This window comes from Clarias gariepinus, chromosome 13 (genome assembly GCF_024256425.1).
Source record: "Clarias gariepinus isolate MV-2021 ecotype Netherlands chromosome 13, CGAR_prim_01v2, whole genome shotgun sequence".
Classification (NCBI taxonomy): Eukaryota; Metazoa; Chordata; class Actinopteri; order Siluriformes; family Clariidae; genus Clarias; species Clarias gariepinus.
In genome coordinates, this window is record NC_071112.1 from 19,599,702 (window position 1) to 19,613,638 (window position 13,937).

General features: G+C 38.9%; 1 protein-coding gene across 1 annotated transcript in view; it reads right to left on the minus strand.

Moving 5' to 3' along the window:
- The window catches only part of stard9 (StAR-related lipid transfer (START) domain containing 9), a 41,727-nt gene that overhangs the window by 18,726 nt on the left and 9,064 nt on the right, over positions 1-13,937 (minus strand). The window contains exons 4-15 of the mRNA XM_053509617.1: positions 6,241-6,357; positions 6,125-6,157; positions 5,965-6,023; positions 5,704-5,816; positions 3,189-3,331; positions 2,585-2,652; positions 2,309-2,406; positions 1,991-2,191; positions 692-789; positions 506-583; positions 345-419; positions 65-244 (exon numbers count right to left, since the gene is read on the minus strand). Of these exons, the coding sequence (XP_053365592.1) occupies positions 65-244; positions 345-419; positions 506-583; positions 692-789; positions 1,991-2,191; positions 2,309-2,406; positions 2,585-2,652; positions 3,189-3,331; positions 5,704-5,816; positions 5,965-6,023; positions 6,125-6,157; positions 6,241-6,357 (1,263 nt within the window). The remainder of the gene's footprint in view (positions 1-64; positions 245-344; positions 420-505; positions 584-691; positions 790-1,990; positions 2,192-2,308; positions 2,407-2,584; positions 2,653-3,188; positions 3,332-5,703; positions 5,817-5,964; positions 6,024-6,124; positions 6,158-6,240; positions 6,358-13,937) is intronic.

Here is a 13,937-nt window from a genome sequence, read left to right on the forward strand (position 1 = left end):
AAAAGGTACAAGCTTATGAGCCTTTCTGAAGAGAAGAGAAATTAAGCTCCAGTATGGTCAGTACCCTGAGGTGATAAATGGTGACTCCTGTGCTCAGGACGTCTGGTTCCAGAGAGACAAGGTGGGGTTGGAGAGATTGTATCTGAACTCCTGCTCTGTCCTGGTTAATGTCCACGCTGTACTGCTCCAGAAGAGCTCGCTTATCCCGCCAACTCTCTGACCAGTCTTTAGTAAGCTGTTCCACCTGAAAATGAGAACAGAAAAAAATTTTATGGTTACAGAGATTATTATAATCTTAAATCTAAAAAACAAGCAAACGCTTTTATTATTGCATTATTGCAAACCTTGAGCTCGTTCTGCAGCACGATGTCCGAAAGGCTGCTGTCTCTCTCATCACTCAGAGATGGGCTGGGGTTTCTCTGTTGAAGAAAGCAAAAACAATGTCTGTATAAATAAGTGCTTCCGCTACACGTGCTGGGGGAATTTTCTAAGAGAAAGTAATTACCATTGAGAAGCTCAACAGCATGCTCTTCAGTCGGTCAATCTCTTCACGAAGCTCCCTGATCAGCCTCACACTGGCATCCTGAGAATAAAACGAAATAAACGGAGAATAAAGATGCCTCATTTCTATCATCATCAGGAAATTGTAGCGGTCATGAAATGTTAGAAACACTCATTCGCATTTACACACCTCATTGACTCTTGGCTTGTTGACAATGTTCTTGGCATGAGCGGCATAGCGGAGCGTGCTGAGAGTCTCACTGTAGCTGCTACAAGATGGTGAGATTGCTGTAGTGAAGACAGAGAGAAAGAGAGACAGAAAGATGATGCTTGTATGATGCATGTCACCACCCCAGAGGTGAGTATTTTCTAAATGTCCTAAAATGTTTTATTCCCCTTTACAAAACCACAGCAGTTTTCCATTTATCTGCTACTAATTAAATTCACAATTGACCTTACTTTTTAACCATTATAATTACATTTATTTTTGTAGAACAATTATCTATAACTGAGAAACACAACGTCCCCTGTCTTGATGACTTTTCCAGGGCAGACAATTAGCTGACTGTTACAAAGGTATTAAGTAAACATCTTATTAGAAAAAGTGTCAGATTCCCAGTGACTACAAATTCATTTGTTTTAAATTTTTTTTTTTATGAGATATCAGGTAGGTTTCCTGCGGTGTAAATGAGCATGTGAGCACGTGTGCCCTGCGATAGATTGTCCAGGGAGTGAGTACATGGTGGCATGGTAGCTTAGTGGTTAGCACTGTCGCCTTGCACCGCCTGGTCCAGGGTTCGAGTGTTCTCCCTGTGCTTGGTGGGTTTCCTCCGGGTTCTCTGGTTTCCTCTTAAAGACCAAAATTAAGCTAATTGCCGTCCCTAAATTGCCTGCAGTGCGTGAATGCTAACTGGAGGCCCTACCACAGTGGTACATGTAGGAAAAAATTCAATGGTCACCAGCTGCGAGAACTAATGTGAATTGCAGGACACATTGTTCATCGACACTTCGAACGCACATTGCGGCCCCGGGTCCCTCCCGGGGCTACGCCTGTTTTAGGGTCGCTATTCCCATCTATCGTACTTCGGTCCGCGGCTGTAGGTTCTTGCAGGCCCCTAGGGGCCTCAGTCCTCCTTAATGCAGACTCGTCTCTCCCCTGGCACCTATATATATATATATATATATATATATACATATATGTATTTATATTGTGTAATAGCAACATTTACCAATTCAAATGCACACATAAAAAAATTGAAATATATAGTTTAAAAAAATCTATTTCAATGTCTGTGTGCCAATGCATGAATCGCCACATAATAAATCTCTAATAGAAACGGTAATGTTTTCATGTTAGTATAAACCTATGATTCTGGTTACAGCTCTGTAGTTATAGAAACTTTAACTCTAACTAAACAGATTCAAGAACACAACGGTGCTGTGGTATAATAATTTGCAATTAACCATTATTACCCATAACCAGACTCACCTGCAATCATTATAGTTTTGGAGTTGCCACCCAGACTGTCTTTAAGAAGCCAGGTAAGGACAGAGTCCCTGTAGGGGATGAAGCAGTGTCTGCGGCTGCTGCTGGACAGGGAGCTGGACTGACTGCCAACCGTGCTGACCTCCCCTTCACTCAGCATGCTGTTAATGCTCTGACTGCTACTGCACATCTGAGAGTTTTGAGCTAGGTGAAGACAATGAAAAAAATAAGAGATCAAACAGGATAAAAACCACCAAACAATAAAAATAATTCTAGACATGAGTGTATTGTAAAAAAAAATATTGCTTGAATTTCCCATACCGAGAGCAGATATGACGATTCCCAGAGTAACTAGGGACTTGTTGATGTTGGCTCCTTCAGTAATCCGATCTTTGCAGTAATTAGGGTCTGCTCTCTCACTGATAGACAACAAGCACAGTGTGTATAAAATAACCAAGAATGTCCACTGGAGGGCGAGCTGATCATAGCCACAGTTGTATAAAGCACATCAAACAGATGAAGGCTAATGTTTTAATGATCACAAGCAGATCTAAAAAAAAAAAGGGTGGGGTGGGGAGGGGAAGAAAAATCACCAACCTGCCAGCTAGGTCCACTAAGTTGATCTTGCTCACTATTTCAGAAGGAAGATTATTCTCTAGTATCGCCTACAATAACAATCCAAAAACAAAACATTTATATTTTAAAAGGCAGATTGTATGTAATTTTTTTTTTAAATAATAAGAAATTTTAATAATAATATACATTTTTGACATGCCAGTTAACCTTATAAGTAAAGTACTTTTTCCTTATACATTGTAATCATATTTATTGGCCTGGTTGTTTGAAGTGCTCTCTCATTGTTGGTGATGAATTAACTTTTTTCATTCATTCATCATCAAAAACTCCTTCAATATTGTCAGAGTCATGATAGGTTTAATTACTAATGTAGAGAAAAAAATGAAACCAACTTATTGCTTCAGATTGTTTTAGGTTACTGAAGTATCACCTGTCATTGAAACAAAATACTGTACTTGCGTTTTAGAAATTTCCACTTGGTTGGTGGCAGCTACATAAACCCAAATGCCTAGTAAATCGTGCATTAACACTTTTTATTGTTGCTATAGTAATTAAGGCACTGTTTAACCTAGCATTGCCTGGGAAATACACCAAAACCCATGTTGAACAGATGTGTGATTAGGACCTGTGTGTACTGGATGCTGAAAATGGCGTGTGATCGGCTGCTAGCATCGTGAATATGCGTGGCAGCTGTGATGCGGTTCGCGATGCCTTCTTCCAGCAGATCTGCTGCCTGCTTGTAATCCTCCACCACATGCTGAGTAAGCCCTAAACACACACACACAGAGTATTAAACATTTTAATCTTCTTTTTATATACACAAGACAAATTTATCGTACTTGAGAAGATAGTTCTCTGATAATGAGAAACACTTAACAGATCAGTCAGGAATTTCTGCGGGCCTTTAATTAAAGAGTGAGTCATTTCTGCTGAAGCCCTTTTTGAACTGTGGATTACATTTACATAGTGACGTTGAGTAATGTAATTATTTTTGCTGTATCTGAGATTTCACTTTCTTCTGAATAAGTACTGGCAGTAATTTTTATGAACTGTATGTATACACATGTAAATAGTGTACAGTAATAGAACTGTACAGTAATAGAATGCATAGAATAATAACCCTAGGTATATACTGTACTGTACATATATACCAAATATCAGAATGCAAGTTAGAAGTGTTGCCTAAAAGGTTTTATGTAAGTTATTGAGACTGTACAGCATAAGTATGTAATCATTACACCAACCACTATACTTTTTTTTTTTTTTTTTTTTTAGAAAAAAGGTTTAGAACCTGTAACCTGCTGATCAGTAATGAAACATCTTAACATCTTAACGACTGAGAACTTCCCTGAATTATAATAATACAGCATGTACATAAATTCTATGCAATTGTGTGCTTTAAACTTTTTGGTTACAGTTTAGTATTAATATATAACCATATATACAGTATACTGTATATACACTCACCTAAAGGATTATTAGGAACACCATACTAATACGGTGTTTGACCCCCTTTCGCCTTCAGAACTGCCTTAATTCTACGTGGCATTGATTCAACAAGGTGCTGAAAGCATTCTTTAGAAATATTGGCCCATATTGATAGGATAGCATCTTGCAGTTGATGGAGATTTGTGGGATGCACATCCAGGGCATGAAGCTCCCATTCCACCACATCCCAAAGATGCTCTACTGGGTTGAGATCTGGTGACTGTGGGGGCCATTTTAGTACAGTGAACTCATTGTCATGTTCAAGAAACCCATTTGAAATGATTCGAGCTTTGTGACATGGTGCATTATCCTGCTGGAAGTAGCCATCAGAGGATGGGTACATGGTGGTCATAAAGGGATGGACATGGTCAAAATCCAAATAACTTTACAGATCTTCATTGTAAAGGGTTTAAACAATGTTTTCCATACATGTTCAATTAACCATTATCAATTAATTAACATGCACCTGTGGAATGGTCGTTAAGACCCTAACAGCTTACAGAAAGTAGGCATTTAAGGTCACAGTTCTAAAAACGCAGGACACTAAAGAGACTTGTCTACCAACTGTGAAAAACACCCAAAGAAAGATGCCTAGGGTCCCTGCTCATCTGCGTGAACGTGCATTAGGCATGCTGCAGGGAGGCATGAGGACTGCTGATGTGGCTAGGGCAATAAATTGCCATGTCCGCACTGTGAGACGCCCAAGACAGCGCTACAGGGAGACAGGAAGGACAGCTGATCATCCTCGCAGTGGAAGACCACGTGTAACAACACCTGCACAGGATCGGTACATCCGAATATCACACCTGCGTGACAGGTACAGGATGGCCACAACAACTGCCCGAGTCACACCAGGAACACACAATCCCTCCATCAGTGCTCAGACTGTCCGCAATAGGCAGTCCATGAGGAGGAGATGCACTGCAGTACTTCAAGCAGCTGGTACTGCAGATACCAGATACTGACTGGTACTTTTGATTTTGAGCCTCCCTTCATTCAGGGACACATTGTGAAACATTTTTAGTTTATGTCTTATGGTGTTGACTCTTTTAGTGTTCATACAAATATTAACACATTAAGTTTACTGAAAGTAAAAACAGTTGAAAGTCAGAAGCCGTTTCTTTTCTTGCTGATTATTATTATTAATTAATATATTATGGTTATATATTAATATATATTTATGGATAGATTTCTTTTGTTGTGTGTGTGATGGCCTTCTAGAACTTCTAGAAGTTTAGATCACCTAAATAGACATTGTTTACCCTGGGTTAAACAAAAATAGGTTTGGAATATTAAAAAATTACTTGACTAAGACAGAAAGAGAGAGAGAGAGCGAGAGAGAGAGAGATTGATGTGTGTGTGTGTGTGTGTATTCCACTGGGCTTTTTACAGCGACAGGAAAGTGAGGTCATTTCCTTTGCTGCTCAGGCCTTTCTCCTGATATACACAATGACTGGATGTTGGACACGGGACAAAAAAGGAGTGGGGAAATTAAAGCTGGGTTAAAGCACTGCTCTTTAATGATACCAGTTATAAACAGAATAGCATTGCTTTGTTTTCTTTTCTCTTCAGGTTTGATTGTGCCAACAAGAGCATTCTAATTTCTATATAAGTTTTGATCTAAAAAAGCTCTTTTTTCATAGAGCCCTCACCCTGCACATACGGCCCTTTTTCCGGGTGCTCCCTCACACGCAAGGCTGCAGGCTTTTTCTGGTCCGCCCCTCTCAGCAGATCACGCACTCGCTCGTTGTAGATCTCTAAGAAACTGGAGACGGAGAGGGAGGAGGAAAACTGATAATCTACTCACAACAACTTCCATGCCTAACCAAAGAGTGCCTAACCTACTTCTGGGTGACACATAGGACACAAACACACAAAAACAGCTGCAGTGTGCAGTTGCTCTCTTACTGTACCTAATTTCAACCCTGCAGTTCTGTCCATCAGGAGAGTCCATACCAGATCGAAACAATCCCTGAAATGATGGAAAGGAAAAAAACACCACTAGTGAAAATCTTCTCCGTGACTCAGAAGTGATGTTTGTAAAATCGAAATTTTTTTAGATCAGAAACTTACTTGACAAATCCTTGGCGTCAATCCAATAGAATCCTGCATCATATAGAAAGGATAGAAGGATTGAATTTATGTAATGCATTCAAGTCGCTTATCATAGCCTGCACTGTAATACTCACTGGATTGCCCATCATAGTGTAAGTCTTCCCTGAGCCTGTCTGTCCATATGCAAACAAACACACGTTGTAGCCTTCAGTTGCTCCAGCCAACACACACATACCCAGATCCTGGAACACCTACAAAAAAAAGGACACACACTTATTTTTTGTAAAATCTAAAGCATTATAATCGTTAACAACTTCTTAAAAATGACAAAAACTCTATAAAGCATGCAGGACACCAGAGCAGGGACAACGGAGACTGATAATCTGTTTGCTGAATGTCTTCAGTTGGAGTCAAATATTCTGTAGTTGAATATCCACAGCCATAAAATAACAATAATTAAGGGCTGTTACTTGAAGTAGCAAAGCATTTCTATCGCCCTTTTCCCGCTTATGTGTCGGAATCGTTTTTATTCTCTCTAATAAATTGAAATTTAAACCACAAGGTCTGACAAAGTCGTCTGACAAAATACCTGAAAGGGTCATAAAATCCTGATGAAAATCATTAGCACCTGTTACACAGTGAAAAGTAAAAGCAGAAAAAGGATAGTAAAAATAGAAGGGTGGAAAAGAAATGGTTCAGAGGGTGTTGGTATGAGCATGTCGAGGACTTGAACTCAAGCTGGACCATGTGTTTTCTTTTTCACTCTCCTTACTGAGAAAGCAGAGTCGAGGACGTGCCCTTCACACACACACACACACACACACACACACACACACACACACACACACACACACACACACACACACACAGGCAAGCTAGCACAAACACAGACAGCACATTCTCTGCTCACATAGCATTTGGCCTCCATCACACACACTGAGAAACTGAGTGTCCCTAGCTTTTTGGGTCAGATTTACACACCTAGATCAAATCCATATGGATATTCTCAGAAATATACAGGTCTAGGGTAATCAAGCTAAGTGCAGAACATCTTTAAACATTACTGATTTCACAAGGACTGAAAGAACCATTTGTGTGTGATAGGAAAGGTAAATAGTTTAAAGCAAAACCGAATGCTTTTTTAGGGCGATTTTACTGATCAAATATTGACATGGCACGATTCTACAATAGTGAGACTACAAATGACCTTGTCTCTGTGCCAGCTCGGCTCCAGTAACACACTGACAGCCATGGTATGATCAATAGGACCACACATAAATATTCGCTGGAGAAAGTGTAGAAAGTTCACGTCCAGCACACCTCGCGACTTCAAACAATCTTTCACCTGCCCACTTTTGTGTATAAAAGGTGTGTGAGTGTTGAGGTAAGATGGACAAATTTGCCCTCTGTCCTCTTTGAAAGCCGTGAGTCAGCGTAATAAGTTGCTCCAAAGCTACTGTAAGGCAGATATGACTTAACACTACTTAGCTAGATTCATGTGGTCTACCAATTTCCACCCCCCTAGTGGGCGTTCTGAATAGGGGCTAATTGGCATGCAATCTACAGGAAGACTGGATCAGCAGCAGCTTTCTAAAGAGGGCTGGCACTCCTGGCCGCTTTTTACCTAATTACACGAAGCTTGACTCCTCTGCCTTAAGAAATCAATGACGAGCTTGTTAAAATCACACTGAGCTAGGGTCACTTACAGGTTTTACTCTCACAGCACGAAGAGACTCAATTTCTTAGTGAATCTAACACACTCGACTGCAATACATAATAGTATAGAGCTGAGGGTCTAAAAGTGGGGTCTGAGAACCACCCCAAGGGGTCTGTAAAGGGGTCCCTGTTTGTCTAATGTTGGTAAAGTGCCAGAAATCACACACCAACATAAGTAAAATTATTATGTGTGTAAATAAAAATAACGACAATTTCAAATCTAGGGGTGAAAAATATGACTCCAATCAGCACAACTTGTGCACCGAATTCCCTTGCTGACACAACCTTCGCATTTTACCCAGGCTTGGGACCAGTTCTGCATCCAGTGGCTGGGATTTTGGCATTGAACCCGTGCTCTCCGCATGGCAGGCAAGAAACCTAGCACTGATCCACCAATGTCCATTTATTATACTAATTTGTATTAACTGGTAATGCTACATACAGTAGTATATTAACAGTGTTATAATGACCCAAGTGGCAAAAGAGGTGAGGAAAAATGGGGTTTGGGGAATATGATGTGCATATTAGCTTCATAGTGCCTAAGCATGTTTAATAATAATAAAAAAAATAATAATAAAAAATAATAATAATAATAATGACTTGGCAATCGGGACTAAAAACAGTCCTTCAAACACTGAAACAATACTGACAATACTGTTAATGCTACATTATTTTTATCAGTTCCATTAACCAACATTAGACAATCATGGACCCCTTTACAGACCCCTTGGGGTGGTTCTCAGACCCCACTTTTAGACCCTTGGCTCTAGACTATTATATATTGCATTTGAGTGTGTTAGATTAAGGTTAAGAACCTGAAGACAAATATGTTCATAAAACAGCTTACTATAGCACGACTAAGGCTTTATTTGGGGTGTCACACCCTGTCACTACCTGTTAGGCAGGTGTTCAAAATATCTGTATTTGATTTAAGTCCAAGATGTTTTATTTTTTAATTGGACTAAGAAAAACCATAATGTAGCATTAACAGATGTAGCATTAACACTATTGTAGTATTGTTATAGTGTTTAAAGGACTGTTTTTAATTCCGATTGGTCATTATTATTGTCAGTACTATTATTATTATTATTTAATTATTATTAAACATGCTTAGACACTATGTAGCTAATTTGCACATTATATTCCCCAAACCTCTCTTGCCACTTGGATCATTATAACGCTGTTAATATAATGTACGTAGCATGACCTGCTCGCAGACTCTAGTCTGCTTTAAATGAATTCTAGTTTTATGCACATTAGATGCTGTTGTTTGGTCATTTTCAGTGTTATACCGTCTTACTTCAAAAAAAAAAAATATATATAGAAATTATTCATATTTCTTTATGAGTATTAATACTAAAATTGATGTTAGCGTCTAAAAGCATATGACCTGTAAAGATTGTTGTTTAAATTGGTTTTTGGTGAGAGCTTAAAGAGCAAAAAATCTGTAGTGTCTGTAACCCTGGCAAATGCATGTTGCAATATCTTAACAATGCGATTTATGTTGCAATATCTTAACAATGCGATTTAGCATTTTAGAATAATACACTTTTTCAGGTTTGTGTCTTTTCATGTGAAATCTAAATTGACCAAGTTTCATTTGGGATGGCAATTAGGATCATTGAAAGATTTGAATTTGAAAACGGGCATGAAATTGTACACGATGTTGTACAGGTAAATCATGTTTTGGCCGTTTGGTTATCAGTCCACAAATTTTGGGAAAAACAGTGTAGTATAGAACTGCAAAGCAGCAAAATGACAAACAAAATAACTTTGTTCTGACTAGTAAAAAAAAAAGATTTGTAAACTCATACGTGGGACTTTTGGTTCTCTGAGTCTAGCAGAATAATAATGAAAAAGTGTTAAAGGGCCATACGGTTTGCATAAGTTTGTTTGTAATACAGGATACAGGATATTTGTTCAGGATTTCTTAGTCAGGCAAGCAGGTCAGCCAACACTAGAAGGCCATACTGGACAGCTGGCAAAGAGCTTAAGTCCCATGAAACAAAAGAAACACGTGGTGACAAATGTAAAGTCACTGGGAAATCATGGGTTACTAAGAAATGTAGATATTTTCTATATGTTATTATCGGTTTTTGGGGCTATGTTTGAACATTATGGTTTGGTTTCATGGATAAGTTTAACATCCTGTTTATATCTTCATGTGAACCAGTAAAAAAGGAGCAACTGGGACACAAATAGTTTATGCATGTGTGTGCGAGTATGAGAAAGAGAGAAAGAGAGAGAGAGAGAGAGAGAGAGAGAGGCTGGAAGGAAGTTTGCTGACAGTGACTCAATTTGCCTCATCAGGCATACTTTCATAGAATTTTTTAGGTCAAGTTTGCATGGTGGAAGAAAGAAAAAGGAAATGGTGTTTATCAGCCACCTGTTGCACAATTTAAACCTGACCATCTAAATCAAGTCAAGCAAGAAAAGTTTTAAAAGTATATACAGTATGAAAAATGTTTTTTATGTGAAGCTAAACATAGGAGGGTTAAATCATAATCATAAATCATAATAGTTGCATCCTTAAACATGGATGGTACAGCCAGAGTTTGCTCTGTAGCTGCTCAATGGATGCTCATCAGTTTTAAATCTATGGATAAATGCTGTAAAAAAGTCATTTCATTGTTTCCTCAGTGTATTTATCGTGCAACATACAAGATCTTCTGTGTCCTCTCCCATTGCCAAAAACTTTTTTGAATGCACATCTACCAAACCAAAATTTAAATGTCAGCCTGTGAATAAGTTAACCGAGAGTGTGCAGTGACGGAGGAACACCCGCTGGCATGCGATACGCACACAGTGCATCTATTATTTTTCGAAACTAGCAGTGCATACATACAGCTACACAGTCTGACAAATACAGTTAATAATTAAATCTCATTGATTTCAAAGTGAGAGAGGGAGATGCATGTGGGTGGGTGGGTGAGCGAGTGTGTGCATGAGAGAAGGGGAGAGAGAGAGAGGCAGAGTGGAGAGAAGTAATAAAGGAGAAAATAAGAGAAACAGAAAACACAAGAGCTGACTTCACTTGGAAAAGAAAACGAGCATTGTGTGCCGGGTTTTTACCAGTGACGTCCACGCAGTGCAATCTTTCATTTGAGCAGCTGCACTGTTGGCTGCAGAGGGGTCTGGAATTCCCTCTTTCCTCCACCACACTTTCTGCTTTGTTTCTCAGCCTACCTCATGCACTGCAGCCTTGCACCGTCGCAGTCATTCTACGGCTCACATGTGCCTTCTCGCGCTTAATAGATGAGATTTCAGAAACTGCCTACAGTTGTAAGCTCTAAGCACATGAGCACAACAGCTGCTTTCCATTACTCTTTATCTGCCCTGCTTCGTGGCCTAGACAACCTCCCCCTCCACCCTGATTCTTTCTTCCTGCTCACTTAAAACTTTAATGTATACCAACCTTCTTCATGTTCTTTTTCATGATCTACAAGTTCCGACTATAATATTTACCGATATTTCCATGCATAGCATTATGAAAGTATGGAAAGTGAAGAATGTCATACTGTAAGTGGAGCTGGTTTCTTCACCACTGGCAGTTTTATGGTGAAACCGTCTCTTAGGAGCCACACCAGAGCAATGCTACTGCTGGAAAAGACAGCTGCAGGCTCAAAAGCATTTAAAAAAACAAAGTGTTGCTTCACAAGAGCCTGCTGATGAAATCCAGCTCAAGGAAACTGGCCAGGAAGATTTAACCCAGGCAAGATGTAAATTTTTTTATGGAAGCTGAATACAATGAGTTTTCTCTGCACTGTACTGAGAAGAAGACACTTCAAACACACCTGGACAAACGTGAGGGCCATGGCGGACGAAGATGATGTTGTCTACAGGTTTTTACTTTTTCTTTCACAATTTGTGTCCTGCAATATACATATCTGTGCCATCAGGTAAGAAAAAAAATCCATAGATGTGCTAACCTGGTTATTCAGTACATTCAGGTCATCATCTGAATTCATTTTATTGTGGCAGAGCCTAGAGGTAACCAACTGAAGCAACCCCAGGTCATAACACTGCCTATAGAGGCTCATACAGGGGGTGCAAGTGCTTCCCTTCTTACCTTCACACGCACATCACGCTGGACATATCAGACCACATAAACCAATCTTTACAGTATGCCCTCTGGAAATGTAAGCCTTAAATTATACTCAGTGATGAGTGGTTTTCTAATGGCCACACAGCTGTTTAGTACCAGTCCTTTAAGTTTTCATCACATTGTGTATGTGGAAATTCTCTTACTTTCTTGATTAACCATAACTTTTATGTAATGCACATTTACTTAATTTTTTAATAACTACTGTACGTGATCTCTGGTCGTTTATTTTTTCCTAACCACATTTTTTCAGCAAAGTTCAGCACTATTCGTCCTACTTTTATACACACATTGGACAGTTCTTAACCCAATTCCAATAGTTTTCTTTACTTAATGCAGGACAAAAATCTTTTTTTTTTTTGCCTTAGCAATGTTTACAAATCCTTCAGAATAACTCAGACTCACGGGACATTTTCTATTTCTGTATGAATCGCAGCTATCTTCCATTTGCCATGCATGCTGTAAACAGCATGGAAATATTTTCGAACCGAAAAGTGAATTACTGTCCTGCAATCACTTTTGGTTATACTTCCCTTTATACATGTGACTCTGTGCATGCTAACTGAAGAACTCATTTAGTGCACACTCCTGCCTCATGAGGATGGAAAATCCCCTGCATTCATTTGTTATGGTGACAGATTCAACTCAAAAACATAATGTGCATAAAAGGATCAAAGCTTATATCCAAAGCCACATTCATTTGAATGATTTCAAACTACAGTATTCCTTACTTACTAAGCGTAGTTCAGCACTATCCCTCCTACTTAACACAGACATCCTGGAAATTGTATTCATCCATTGTAGGAGTGAATCCCATGACTGAATCATGTTTTTAGCAGTATAATGTAGTGTGACTAAATTGTGTGGCATCTCTCATGATGCTTTAATAACTATTCAAATAAATCAGTTGTATCATTATGTAGAAAAGAAAAACACCAGATATTAGAATGCCAGATTATCTCACAATTAAACTACACCAATTTTCATCTTAGATTCCAATTCCCCATTAAGTATATGTCACGTTAGTATGGCTTTATACTAAGTAAGTTATACATAAGTTATACTTTAAAGCAGTGATCACGAATATTTGCCTAGCATTACCAATTGGTTAACATATTTTTTTTAATGGCATTTTCTGATATGTAGACTCAAAAGATTACCCAGGTTACTATCAGGTATTAATTTTGTTTCTTCAAATTAACATTCTCAGGGATTTCCACAATGCTCCTGTGTGTCCATGTTTTTTTTTTTTACTACATATACAAAGGAATACATACTGTACATGTAGTTAATAGAAATGGGGGGTTAAATACTTTTACATTTAAGGTGGTAGAATATTGCTGTTCTTCTGTAATGCTACAGGTGGCACGCAGTGCAGTGTCCTATGTGATATGAACAAATTGGTTGATGATTTAGTTTGGAAACATAACAAATGCTAATAAAAATTGATATCACGTCAAAAAAAAGGAAAAAAAAAACAATATACAGTACTAGTAGAAATACATAAATCGACACCATGGTATGATAATATTATATTGGGGGGGTCCCTGGTTATTACCATCACTAGTAATTACTGTGACTAATTCTACGGTGATAAAGCCATCCTTTCCGCCCAGAGAGATGCCATGATCGACTTTGGCACTGTTAGGATTTATACTAGCCATCTCCTGACAACAGGGTGAATCCTTTTCTTTGATGCCATTTCCTCGTCCACAGCAAATATTATCCACTAAAAGCTATTACTGTCTACTCAAAAGGTTACTGTCAGCATAGTAAAATTAAGTTAAGCAGCTCCTGCTTCCTCCCAGTGGTGTCTCCCACTGACAAAGTCAAAGCTGCTTGAGGCCTACACACAAAAATCTCTGATTTAGCAGAACTGAGAAAATGAGAGTGAGACAGAGAGAGAAAGTGAGAGGGGAGGGGGTGATGTATGCTGCCCATTGACACTGACTGTGTGTGTCTGTGTGCTTTAGAGTTTGGCTTACAGCATAGCACACAAAGAGCAGTTTGAGG